The sequence below is a fragment of the Salvelinus alpinus genome, chromosome 38 (genome assembly GCF_045679555.1).
Source record: "Salvelinus alpinus chromosome 38, SLU_Salpinus.1, whole genome shotgun sequence".
In the NCBI taxonomy this organism is placed as follows: domain Eukaryota; kingdom Metazoa; phylum Chordata; class Actinopteri; order Salmoniformes; family Salmonidae; genus Salvelinus; species Salvelinus alpinus.
Genome location: NC_092123.1, coordinates 7882077 through 7894515, shown reverse-complemented (window position 1 = coordinate 7894515; position 12439 = coordinate 7882077). Strand labels below are relative to the sequence as shown.

The 12439-nt window shown below is 42.4% G+C and overlaps 1 protein-coding gene across 2 annotated transcripts; it reads right to left on the bottom strand.

Moving 5' to 3' along the window:
• Positions 1 to 1715: 1715 nt before the first annotated feature.
• LOC139566374 (formimidoyltransferase-cyclodeaminase-like) lies at positions 1716 to 12191 on the bottom strand. Of its 2 annotated transcripts, XM_071387501.1 has the most exons (13): positions 10645 to 12187; positions 10110 to 10293; positions 8569 to 8697; positions 8297 to 8385; positions 5660 to 5839; positions 5308 to 5445; positions 4945 to 5138; positions 4727 to 4856; positions 4431 to 4592; positions 3522 to 3565; positions 2848 to 2986; positions 2045 to 2140; positions 1716 to 1902 (listed from the first exon to the last, which is right to left on the bottom strand). In XM_071387501.1, exons 1-13 carry the CDS (start codon positions 10696 to 10698, stop codon positions 1819 to 1821), a joined length of 1623 nt encoding a protein of 540 aa, XP_071243602.1. In that variant the 5' UTR covers positions 10699 to 12187; the 3' UTR covers positions 1716 to 1818. The 2 variants fall into 2 exon arrangements, 1 of the variants encoding a protein (XP_071243602.1); XR_011673093.1 differs by lacking the exons at positions 1716 to 1902; positions 2045 to 2140 and adding an exon at positions 3199 to 3315 and having other exon boundaries at positions 2847 to 2986; positions 10645 to 12191.
• Between the last annotated feature and the right edge of the window lie 248 nt (positions 12192 to 12439).

Sequence of the window (12439 nt, the reverse complement as noted above, 5' to 3'; positions counted from 1 at the left end):
CACAAGTGGTACCAATTGCTTATGTCCCTATACAACAAGCCAGAGCAGTGGTCACCATTGAAAGTGTCTGCCAATTCTGTAGTTCTAGTTTAAACCAAACACCATGTAACTGTATCAAACCCAATTTTTGGGGGAAATGGTTTAATTTCCTTTTTCCACAAACCAATAAACTACCTCAATATGATTTCCTTTCTTCCAATCTTTCATGTTTGGCCCCTAGGACAGACGTAGTCGGCGGCTCTCATATCTTTTTCATTGACTGTGAGAGAAAGTTTTGTCTTCTCACCTGTATAACGGGGATCACCTTGTCATTGTGGGTGTTTACTGTGCTATGAAACCTGGCCTTTGTTGCCATCAAAACAAGTCCCTCAGGGTATTGTTTGGACTGCGGGTTATGTCAATGTTAGCTCCATGGCTACTGAGTAAATAAGGGTAGCGCACAATATTTTGACCATAAGATAAAGTTCCTTGTTTGTGTTACCATAATTTTTTGTAAATCTTCAAAGGAAAACCTATGGCCTTCTCCATGACCACTACCACTACCATGACCATGGTGGTCTCTACCACCAGGGCTGTGTCTGCCTCCATGGTCACCACTGACTCTGTGGTCTGGGGGGGTAGCAAGCCTCTGGAAGACCATGGTCTCGTCCCCCCCCCCCAGAGTGGTGGTCTTTATCCCCAGGAGGACAGCCCCCTGGTCCCTTGGTCCCCCTGATCTACTTCATACCCTGGGGGGTGACGACCACCTAGGAGAGAGAATCAGTCAAAAGGAGAATTATCATTTAAACACTGCTAGGCAAAATATGTTCATAAAATGTTGTATGCAGTGCAGACAAAACAATGAGGATATTTTACCTGAGCTGCTGCCAAACATTTTCAAGTCCCGGCGATGAAATTTGTTACTTTGGTAAGAAAATTGCAACAAAGGATTCCGTTTTATAATCACTGTTTGATCATATTAATATAAGGCTATAAAACAGATTAACCTGCCCAAAAGTTCCTTGTTCAAAATCTAAAGTTATTCCAATACATTACATGTAATCAAAAGAATAATGAATACTCATTTGAGATATACAAATACTGAATATATGCCAGAAAGCAAAAATAAATAATGCATGTATTTTAGTTTTAACATAGAACGTAGATTAAATGAAGAGTGTACACGCCTGTAACTGGTTGGTAAGCAGCTCTCGATTCTGTCCTTTGTCTTGTGTGAAGGATGTTCTTATTTATAGGAACTGGATAAACTACACCCTTTTATTGCCGTCATGTCATCCTGGCTGTTGTACTACACAGGTGGAGCTGAGGTATGGACGGGGTTCATATCCCGAAACGCATCACTTTGTCATTCAGAAGCAAATAATACTACTCTATCATTTTAGCTTCATGTCGAAGTGGAAGAGAGAAGAAGAAACCTTGTAGTACTATTCTATTTCGTGTGATTCAGGGCGGCAGGTAGCCTAGAGATTAAGAGGTTGGGCCAGTAACCGAAAGGATGCTGGTTTGAATCCCCGAGCTAAGTAGGTGAACAATCTGCCGATGTGCCCTTGAGCAAGGCACTTAACCCTAATTGCGCCTGTAAGTCGCTGTGGATAAGAACACTGTGACATCCTGGCTTGGTGTAGGCTGCTGCTATACAGTACATTACGTAAGTATTTAGTGAATTCCTAACAAAGCAAAGGAGCACCATTGAGGAGTAGTTGATAAAGCATGTATTTATGTGAACCCAGTTTATTTGCAATAGAATTGATGGTTGTGAAAGCCTGGTTTGAGGCCTAGGCAGGCAGCGGGTGATGCTTTGGTAATGTGGTAACTTCTTCACTTTTTTCTCTCTGCAGTATCCAGGACTGCATTAGCACTCTCCCTGGCCTCAGTAAGCAGAGCTGATGCTCTCTGTTGAGTCTGCAAAACACAAAACACGATTGTATGAGTATAACTATGTAATAAGCCACTGACTCTCACCAAAATCTGGTTTTCCAGTATTGAAAGATGACCTACGTAATCCTTTGAGTCAGAAAGACCTACAGGCTACATTGTAACTTACAGTCACTTTGAAGGACTCATCTGTGATATCCTTGAGGTTGATCACAACGTTGTAGTAGGCTCCAAACACTGCTGTTTCCAGGGCTTTAGCTGCTACCTGCAACGCCACGAAAAATAACCATATAAGGAAGATGTTTTTGTAGGCTGTCTACAGTATAATGCATGTCATAGCTCTGGGGCATCTGTCAGAAAACGTTTTGCAACCATACTTCATGGAGACACTTATGGGTGTCCTGGTGTTTTGAAATGCTGTTTTACAGTATGCCAGTAGGGTGGTATGTGAGTATAAGCAGTTGGCACTTTCACGTCTGCTCCCGCTCTCCCCCCCCCCCCCTGGCGCTTGAGGGCGCCAGGCTGCCCTGCATCACGCACTCCTTCCATTTACTACGCACACCTGCGTCCCCTCGTCACGCGCATCAGCGATATTGGACTCACCTGGACTCAGTCATCACCTGTTTATTTCCTCCCTTATATTTGTCAGTTCCCCAGCTCTGTTCCCCGCTGCAGCATTAATAGTTTTTTGTCAGGGTTACCTGTTTGCTGACGCTGTTACTGTCTCGTTCCATGTCCATTCTATATTAAATGTTTTACTCCCCGTACCTGCTTCGTCTCTCCAGCGTCATCCATGTGACAGGCACAAAACAAAATGTTCCACAGTCATTTATGCATGTCGGTGTCTGCCCTCAAGCAAATAAGCAACTGCATAGAAGTCACTCAGGTATGCTTGCAGTTGCAATGCAAAGTCCATAGACAGGGACTCTGTTCATGGTTTCAGTCACTGTAAAAGCGTCTCTCATACAGTACCTGGAGGTCAGACTTGCAGGCCACGTTTCCGTAGATCACCATTTCCTTTAGACAAGGCCACAGCAGGTTGACTCGTTCAGCCAGAGACAGTGGGACCGCCACGGCCTGCTTCAGACCCTCCTGCATGGCAGCTTCCCTCCTGCGGCAGGAACAGGGGTAGGGTTAATGGGAAGGCAGGAGTAGGTAGGAATAGGGGAAGAGGCAGGTCAGAAGCAAGACCAGGGTAGGGTCAGAGGCAGGATTAGGCGTAGGGATAGGTATAAGGTATAGGAAAGAGGAAGAGCAGAGAGGTGAGATAGATTTGGAGCATGACAAGACTACACCATGACTACAAGACTACACCTTACTTACTGTTAGACCAGATGAGCTGACCGTAAAAGAACTACAGTAAACCATTCTTCTTTGGGAAAGCCTGCTTTATGTGTTTACAGGGATGGGCCAGGTTGCTTGCCAGGTAAAAGGAGGTGACTTGTGAAGACAGGTGAGGACGGGATACAGGAGAATGTACAGTAATGAGTTTCCATAGATGTCAATCTGAAGTAAAGATGGTTTGAAATAGTTCCAACGTGCTGTGCTGTTTGTGTGTGTGCGTAATTACACATCTACTTTAATGACATGCTTCTCTGACATCTTGGATTCGACAGAACTGCCATATATTGTAGCATGGCAATCACCTTTTAACTTCATCTGTTGTGTTCCTTGGCATCTTCAATGCAGCCTGAAAAAGAGAAAGTTAAACCTTATAAAACAGGACTAAAAGAGAACTGCATACAGTGTCAGCAAAGCCTATACAAGCCACATTTATTCTCACATCACAATTAAACGCGTTGTGTAATACCATCAGCTTTCAACTAAATTCAACAATGGCACCACCACACCCTGTGGTGAAAATGCAACAGCCGTTTGACATGGGACCGGCTATAAACTATGACTAGTATGCTAGATGGAAGTGATTCATTGACAGGTTCATTGACAGAGTCAAAAAGATCTAGATAGTTGTACTAAACTCTTCCCTGTTCCCTGAAGCTTATATCAACACTCCTTTTCCACTGAAAGATTACATTCCACTACATTTTCATAGCAAAGCCACAAGACAGCAAACATTAAGATCATACCTTGGTTCGAACCTTCAAAGTAAGCATTTACAAGAAACAAAAACAGCTTTTATCACTCGTTCTTCACCTGAACTTTTATCATCAGAAGAAATATTCATCATATTTTGTATGACTCTCTGCTTAGCTAAAAGGCTGAGCAGGGTTGCATCAGCCTTAACCCTAATTTGTTCCAGGGGCTCCGTACTACTATGGCTGACCCTGAAAAACAACACATTTCACTGCACCGGATAATAAAACATATTTTTTTTCAAAAAAAAATTCAAAGCATAAGTTTAGATAAGTTTTTTTTTCTTAGCCTGGAATCCAATCTGAATATGCTCTGAAACCGAATAAAGTGAAACAATAGTGAAAAATATTCAGTTAGGATTTCAGTCTAGTTTTTCCCGGTATAGTTCCTGCTTTCCCTAGCCCGGTTAACCCAGACTGAAGTCTTCAATCTGGTTTAACCATGATATGTTTTCCTCTCACCATATAGCGACTGAATGCCTTGGAGTCTGCGTCCACCATGACGAGCAGTTCATTCATGGCCTGATGGAAGGGAGGGATGAGTCTCCTCATGATGCTGTCCAGGCTATCAAACTGCCTCTTCCCATAGGTCATCTGACCCACCATGGCTCCCAGAGCAGCCCCCTGAAATGCACACACACACACACACCTTTGACTCCTCCTTGTATTGTACATACTTTATATTGGTTTATTCCTATGTCCTGGGCAAGGTCATACAGGGAATATAGTCATCTACATGATATTAAAGATGGTTGTACCATTGCAGCGACAGCAGCAGAGACTGACCCTCCTCCTGGAGCAGCGGTTCTGGCTCCCACGCTGCGGACAAACTGCTGCAGAGACAGAGACACCAAACGCTTGTCCTCCTCAGTCCTCTCCACCATGTACCTAGAGTCACAACCATAGAAATTGATTTGAATGACTAGAATGGAAAAGTCCCATAGGCCATGGAAATAGTGCACTCATTGGTACTCACTCTATGATTCTCTCTTTGGGGACGAAAGGCCCAAGTGAATCAAGCCCAAGTTTACTGATGACCAGACGGACTTTGTGCTCCTCCTCCACAATGAAGAGCCTGTCTCTCTGGATGTAGAAGTCAGCACAGTCCAGCACGGCTCTCAGAGGCATGAGGCCTACAATCTGAGAGCCCACCACTGGCAGGTTCAGGTCCTGGGGAGAAGAGGAAGGAAGGAGAGGTGTCAAATTGGCTCAACTTTTTGACATTATTAGCTGCCCTTATGTCACTGGTTCAAACCACCAGATCAATGAGAGGGTTTTGCACAATAATGCTGTACTGTTTTCAGCTGCGGTTGTTGTTGTGGTTGTGGTAGCTCCTTACCTTGGCCGCACTGCAGATCTCTTCGTAAACAGTGTGGACGGGCGTCAGCTCAAAGTCCAGGATGTTGGTGGACACCTGGGCTATGTTCGCCTCTTCCAGGTACCATCCCATTCCCTGCACCTTCTTCATCAGACCCGGCTACAATACAAATCAATAAAGTTACTGTCTTTGGAAGCAGACAAGGCATATGACTCAAAAATAGACTTTTATTAGTTCAGTGTCAGTTATAAAGAAGAGGAAAACAATAATGTCTTGTAAAAATTTGAGGAATCTCTTCCAAAGCCAAAGTAGCTGTGTGTCATTCATCTCTGACATTGGGCGATCAAGATGTACAGTAGCGAGCCTACCCTACCTGGTCTTTGCTTCTGCCTTGTTCCCGGATATCTAGTGCGATCCGATGGGCTTGTTCCTTGGTGCTGAGGAGGTTTATGTTGTAGGCAACCAGGAATTTGCGAGCCCCTGCTACTGTAGCTCCCCAGGAGGCCACGAAGGTGGCAGGGCCATAGTCAGGAGCCCACTCTGTCCTCTTCAACTGAGGACAATAGACACATCGGCATCATTTTGTGATTCCAACCCCTCTTAAACATTGTGTGTTTGAGCTACAGACTTTGTTTTTTTTACATTGGATTTGTCTGTTTCTTCTGCATCAGCCGATACCTGACATTAGCCTGGGGGTTGAACCATTAGCCTGGGGTTGAACCATTAGCCTGGGGGTTGAGCAGTGTTAATGAGACAAAGGCGGATCCAGAAAATGGTTATTCTCACAAAAACATCTGTAAAGTCTGAACGGTTTGAGCTAGAAACTATTATAACCCCAGTATGAAAAGCTAAGACTCTCATGAGCTTTGCTCTATGGCGCTCACAAGCCACACTAGAGAAATTAGAAAGGTAAGGGATCTTCTACATAGAAAATCATACACAATTATTGCACATTGTGTGTGATACTGTAATAAGCTCACATAGTTGCTGTCACAAACACCAAACTCCACATAGTTGTCACTGACTAATTATTAATTTCCCACTGAGCAAACAATCTATTTACAGCATTCTTATAAATAACATTTGTATCACGTTTTTGCTTGGCGGACCTTATTTTTTATTGACATTTATTGACAATAAAACTCATGAATGCAACTGTTTATGTCAACCTGTTTTGTGTTCCACGTGTATCCCTGGTTGTCTTGAAAACAAAATGGTAAAACACTTCAATGTGAGGATATAGAGTTGAAGTCGGAAGTTTACATACAGTTAGGTTGGAGTCATTGAAACTCGTTTTTCAACCACTCCACACATTTCTTGTTAACAAACTGTCGTTTTGGCAAGTCGGTTAGAACATCTACTTTGTGCATGACACAAGTAATTTTTACAACAATTGTTTACAGACAGATTATTTCACGTATAGTTCACTGTATCACAATTCCAGTGGGTCAGAAGTTTACATACACTAAGTTGACTGTGCCTTTAAACAGCTTGAAAAATTCCAGACAATGATGTCATGGCTTTAGAAGCTTCTGATAGGCTAATTGACATAATTTGAGTCAATTGGAGGTGTACCTGTGGATGTATTTCAAGGCCTACCTTCAAACTCAATGCCTCTTTGCTTGACATAATGGGAAAATATAAAGAAATCAGCCAAGACCTCAGAAAAACAATTGTAGACCTCCACAAGTCTGGTTCATCCTTGGGAGCAATTTCCAAACGCCTGAAGGTACCACGTTCATCTGTACAAACAATAGTACGCAAGTATAAACACCATGGGACCACGCAGCTGTCATACCGCTCAGGAAGGAGACGCGTTCTGTCTCCTAGAGATGAATGTACTTTGGTGCGAAAAGTGCAAATCAATCCCAGAACAACAGCAAAGAACCTTGTGAAGATGCTGGAGGAAACAGGTACAAAAGTATCTATAGCCACAGTAAAATGAGTCCTATATCGACATAACCTGAAAGGCCACTCAGCAAGGAAGAAGCCACTGTTCCAAAACCGCCATAAAAAAGACAGACTACGGTTTGCAACTGCACATGGGGACAAAGATCATACTTTTTGGAAAAATGTCCTCTGGTCTGCTGAAACAAAAATAGAACTGTTTGGCCATAATGACCATCGTTATGTTTGAAGGAAAAAGTGCGAGGCTTGCAAGCCGAAGAACACCATTCCAACTGTGACACACGGGGGTGGCAGCATCATGTTGTGGGGGTGCTTTGCTGCAGGAGGTACTTGTGCACTTCAGAAATAGATGGCATCATGAGGAAAGAAAATGATGTGGATATATTGAAGCAACATCTCAAGACATCAGTCAGGAAGTTAAAGCTTGGTCGCAAATGCGTCTTCCAAATGGACAATGCCTCCAAGAATACTTCCAAAGTTGTGGCAAAAGGTATTAAAGACAACAAAGTCAAGGTATTGGAGTGGCCATCAGAAAGCCCTGACCTCAATCCTATAGAAAATGTGTGGGCAGAACTGAAAAAGCGTGTGTGAGCAAGGAGGCCTACAAACCTGACTCAGTTACACATGCACTGTCAAGAGGAATGGGCCAAAATTCACCCAACTTATTGTGGCAAACTTGTGGAAGGCATTTGACCCAAGTTAAACAATTTAAAGGCAATGGTACCAAATACTAATTGAGTGTATGTAAACTTCTGACCCACTGGGAATGTGATGAAATAAATAAAAGCTGAAATAAATCTTTCAGTCTACTATTATTCTGACATTTCACATTCTTAAAATAAAGTGGTGAGTGACCTAAGATAGGGATTTTTACTAGGATTACATGTCAGGAATTGTGAAAAACTGAGTTTAAATGTATTTGGCTAAGGTGTATGTAAACTTCTGACTTCAACTGTATATGAGGGCAGAGCAATCAGATCACTGAAAGTAGTGAAAGTACTGCCTTTGATTTTTAGCTTATTTTTCGCTGATCTATGCTCTTCTACAATGAGGGAAATGTTGCCCATTGGGTATGAATACAATGAAGTTAGGTCAAACTCACTTTCTCAGACAAGGCCTCATACTCCCCTGCCCGGACAGAGGGAAGAGATCTCCTGTTCTCCTTCCTCGCTGCTTCTCCATAAAGATACACTATGGAGAAACGACAACGTGTCTCATTCACCTGTTTGTGGCTTTTTGAGAGCAATACCATATGGGAAAGAATACACAGAACCAAGGGGCACTGCACTGAAACTGACCTTGTGGCTTTGTCTACAGCAAAGTAAATGGCCAATATGTTAACTATAGGTCAATGGGTCAGAGAGGAAAACCTACCAGGTACATGCAGCACATCTGTTAGGTGCTGGGCAAAAATGTTGGCACAGTTGACACAGTCCTCCATAGTGACATTCTGGACAGGGATGAAGGGACACACGTCCATGGCGCCCATCCGTGGATGCTCCCCTACAACAAACGCACATATTGTTCCACTAAACACATTAAACAACTTATCAACAGTACTTAGCCACACCTTATTTGCACTTAAAGTGAGGTGGAGAGGAGTCGTGGTATTTCTAAACTATGGCCTTTGAACATACACTGCCCTTCAAAATTTTGGGGTCACTTTGAAATGTCCTTGTTTTTGAAAGTAAAGCACATTTTTTTGTCCATTAAAATAACATCAAATTGCTCAGAAATACAGTGTAGACATTGTTAATGTTGTTAATGACTATTGTAGCTGGAAACGGCAGATTTTTTTATGGAATATCTACATAGGCGTACTGAGGCCCATTATCAGCAACCATCACTCTTGTGTTCCAATGGCACGTTGTGTTAGCTAGTCCAAGTTTATAATTTTAAAAGGCTAATTGATCATTGGAAAACCCTTTTGCAATTATGTTAGCACAGCTGAAAACTGTTGTGCTAATTAAAGAAGCCATACAACTGGCCTTCTTTAGACTAGTTGGCAGAGTTGCAAAGAAAAAGCCTATCTCAGACTGGCCAATAAGAAGAAAAGATTAAGATGGGCAAAATAACACAGACGGCCAGCATCCCAGAGTTGCCTCTTCACTGTTTAAGTTGAGACTGTTGTTTTGCGGGTACTATTTAATGAAGCTGCCAGTTGAGGACTTGTGAGGCGTCTGTTTCTCAAACTAGACACTCTAATGTACTTGTCCTCTTGCTCAGTTGTGCACCGGGGCCTCCCACTCCTCTTTCTATTCTGGTTAGAGACAGTTTGCGCTGTTCTGTGAAGGGAGTAGTACACAGAGTTGTACAAGATCTTCAGTTTCTTGGCAATTTCTCGCATGGAATATCCTTCATTTTTCAGAACAAGAATAGGCTGACAGGTTTCAGAAGAAAGTTCTTTGTTTCTGGCCATTTTGAGCTTGTAATTGAACCCACAAATGCTGATGCTCCAGATACTCAACTAGTCTAAAGAAGGCCAATTGTATTGCTTCTTTAATCAGCACAACAGTTTTCAGCTGTGCTAACATAATTGCAAAAGGGTTTTCCATTGATCAATTAGTGATAAACTTGGATTAGCTATGATAAAATTGGATTAGTTAACACAACCTGCCATTGGAACACAGGAGTGATGGTTGCTGATAATGGGCCTCAGTATGCCTATGTATATATTCCATAAAAAATCTGCCGTTTCCAGCTACAATAGTCATTTACAACATTATCAATGTCTACACTGTATTTCTGATCAATTTGATGTTATTTTAACGGACCAAAAAATTGCTTTTCTTTCAAAAACAAGGACATTTCTAAGTGACCCCAAACTTTGAACGGTAGTGTAACTGTTTGACTAAGTCATGTGAGGGGTCAGCAGTTTCTGTCTCTCTTTTTAGCTCTTACTCTCTATCTCCTACCTGAGTGTTTGGTCATATCAATGAGTGGGAAGGCAGTGCGTGCAGCGTTCAATGCACCCTCCACCACAGCCTGTGGCGAGCCTACGAAGGTGTAGACTGTACGGTTGGTGGAGGATCCAGGGTCCACGTCGAGCAGACTGCATCCCTCCGTGCTGGAAATGGCCTCTGCTATGGCATCAATCACCTGGAAGCAAGTCACATTGACTCTTAAAACATTTTCAGAAAACATTTTGTTGGTACCTCGAGATCATATTCAGGATTGAGATTATACTGTAAAATTGTTTGGAATTGGCTTGTTTGTTTGCTTAGGTATTCACAGTCTCCATGAGGCCCCCTTGATTCATAAATATAAATATGTAAATACAGAAACATGTAAAATAAAAATGTTCTTGGTAATCAGACAGAAAGTCTTCTTACATGACCAATATAAAGCGATCATGTGTATTGTGTTAATCACACCCCAGACTACTACTAACAGCTTCCTTCTGCTGTGCAAACAGGTAACCCACTTTCTTTATCTCCCATGCCTACTCACCTTTTTGTTCCGGCCCTCTGAGAAGTTTGGCACACACTCCACCAGCTTAGCCATGATGCGTAATAATCACAGAGTCGGGTAATCCGAGACAAGGAATCAGACCAATTTAAGGCACAAGTGTATTCCCCCTTTCTCTCTGCTCCACGAGCACACACCAACCCATCCAGTCTGTCTCTTCATCCCCAAACGGGACATTTAAGCAGTCTGTCCATCTGTAACGCTGGTTGAATCATTAACTTGCTCCATTGTCCTCTTATCTAGGGCAGCTGGCAGTGATTCCCAGGCTGCTCTAGTCTAATATTTACCAGGACCTGGCGCGGATGGTGCCAGCCTCACATGCAACATTCACAGACACAAATCCCTGTTTCGCCATAGGTTAGACTTAAATACTGGAGCACCAGATGCGAAGGGTGAAGGAATAAATTCAGTATGATCAAAGGAAGTATCCAGGCTGACAGACGGATAGCTGGTGAACTCTCCACTCTAGCTGTTACCTCTGCTTTCTCACCACAGCCATAGTAAACACTTGGCTAAGTCCTATTGGATGATATCTCAGGATCAGAGATGGCAATTTCAATAATTATGATTGAAATGTGAAGTGGTGCACAGATCTAGACCCACCGCTGCATTATCATATTGCATTAATTTCCTGTATTTATGGTATACAGAGTTTTTGAACTTTTTCGTACCAGTAACACTGTTTCCTAAATAGTACACAAAATATGCACCATCACCAATAGGATTTCTTAAATCTGAATCAAAGAGCTTTGTGTTGGTTATTATTAGCTATGGCAGTAGTGACTCTATTATGGCCTCTGTGACCTTTGATCCAAAGGATTAAACAGTGTATAATGGTCAAACATCCTCAGCAGTCAGCATTGATCTAGGTCAGGGGTCGGGAACCTTTTTGACTAAGAGAGCCATGAAAGCAAAAAAATTGGAAATTTATTTCAGTGAGAGCCATATAATATATTTTAAAAGTGAATTCAACTAAATGTCAGTATAATAAGCCTCTGAATTTATTCTTAAATAATGTTGTTATAATATTCGCTTGCACCCTGCTCAGTAGCTCTTGGCACGCTTTCTTTCTGCTGTCTCCCGCAGGGTATTTTGATGCAAAGGTAGCATGGCGCGTGTCGAAGTGCCGCTTTACATTCGACCGTTTCATCGATGTAATTTTGTCATTGCAAATTAGACACACCGCAGAACCTGCTCTCTCCACAAAGGCGAATTCTTCGGTCCATTCGTCCTGAAATGTACGATACTCGTCATCTTTTTTTCTTTTTGCCATCTTCTTCGTCGAAGGGTTAGCTTTGAGCTAATGACCGAGCAGACTGATTCAAAAAGGAGGCGTTTACCTGTTTTACCTAGCAACGGCCAACGTAGGCCAGTATCATTTAATTAAAATAATGGACAATTGCTCCTGCAGCCCTGAACAGGACATGAGCAGTGAAAAATCGATGGATGGATTAAAACAAGGAGTTGTAGCGATGAGACAAGATAGTAATTACTAGCGATTGGATACCACGAAAATTGGGGAGAAAAGGGGATAACATTTATTTAAAAAAAAAAAAAAAAAAAAAAGTGAGAATATTTTGTTTTATCTGCGAGCCAGATGCAATCATCAAAAGAGCCACACCTGGCTCGGGAGCCATAGGTTCCCGACCCCTGATCTAGGTGATCAAAGCATTACTCAGCTAAGTAGCAGTCAAGCAGGCCGATTCTTATTATCCACATTGACAGGTCAACTAGTTTGTTTTTATATAAAATGTATCCTACTGCTTTGGTCTTGTTA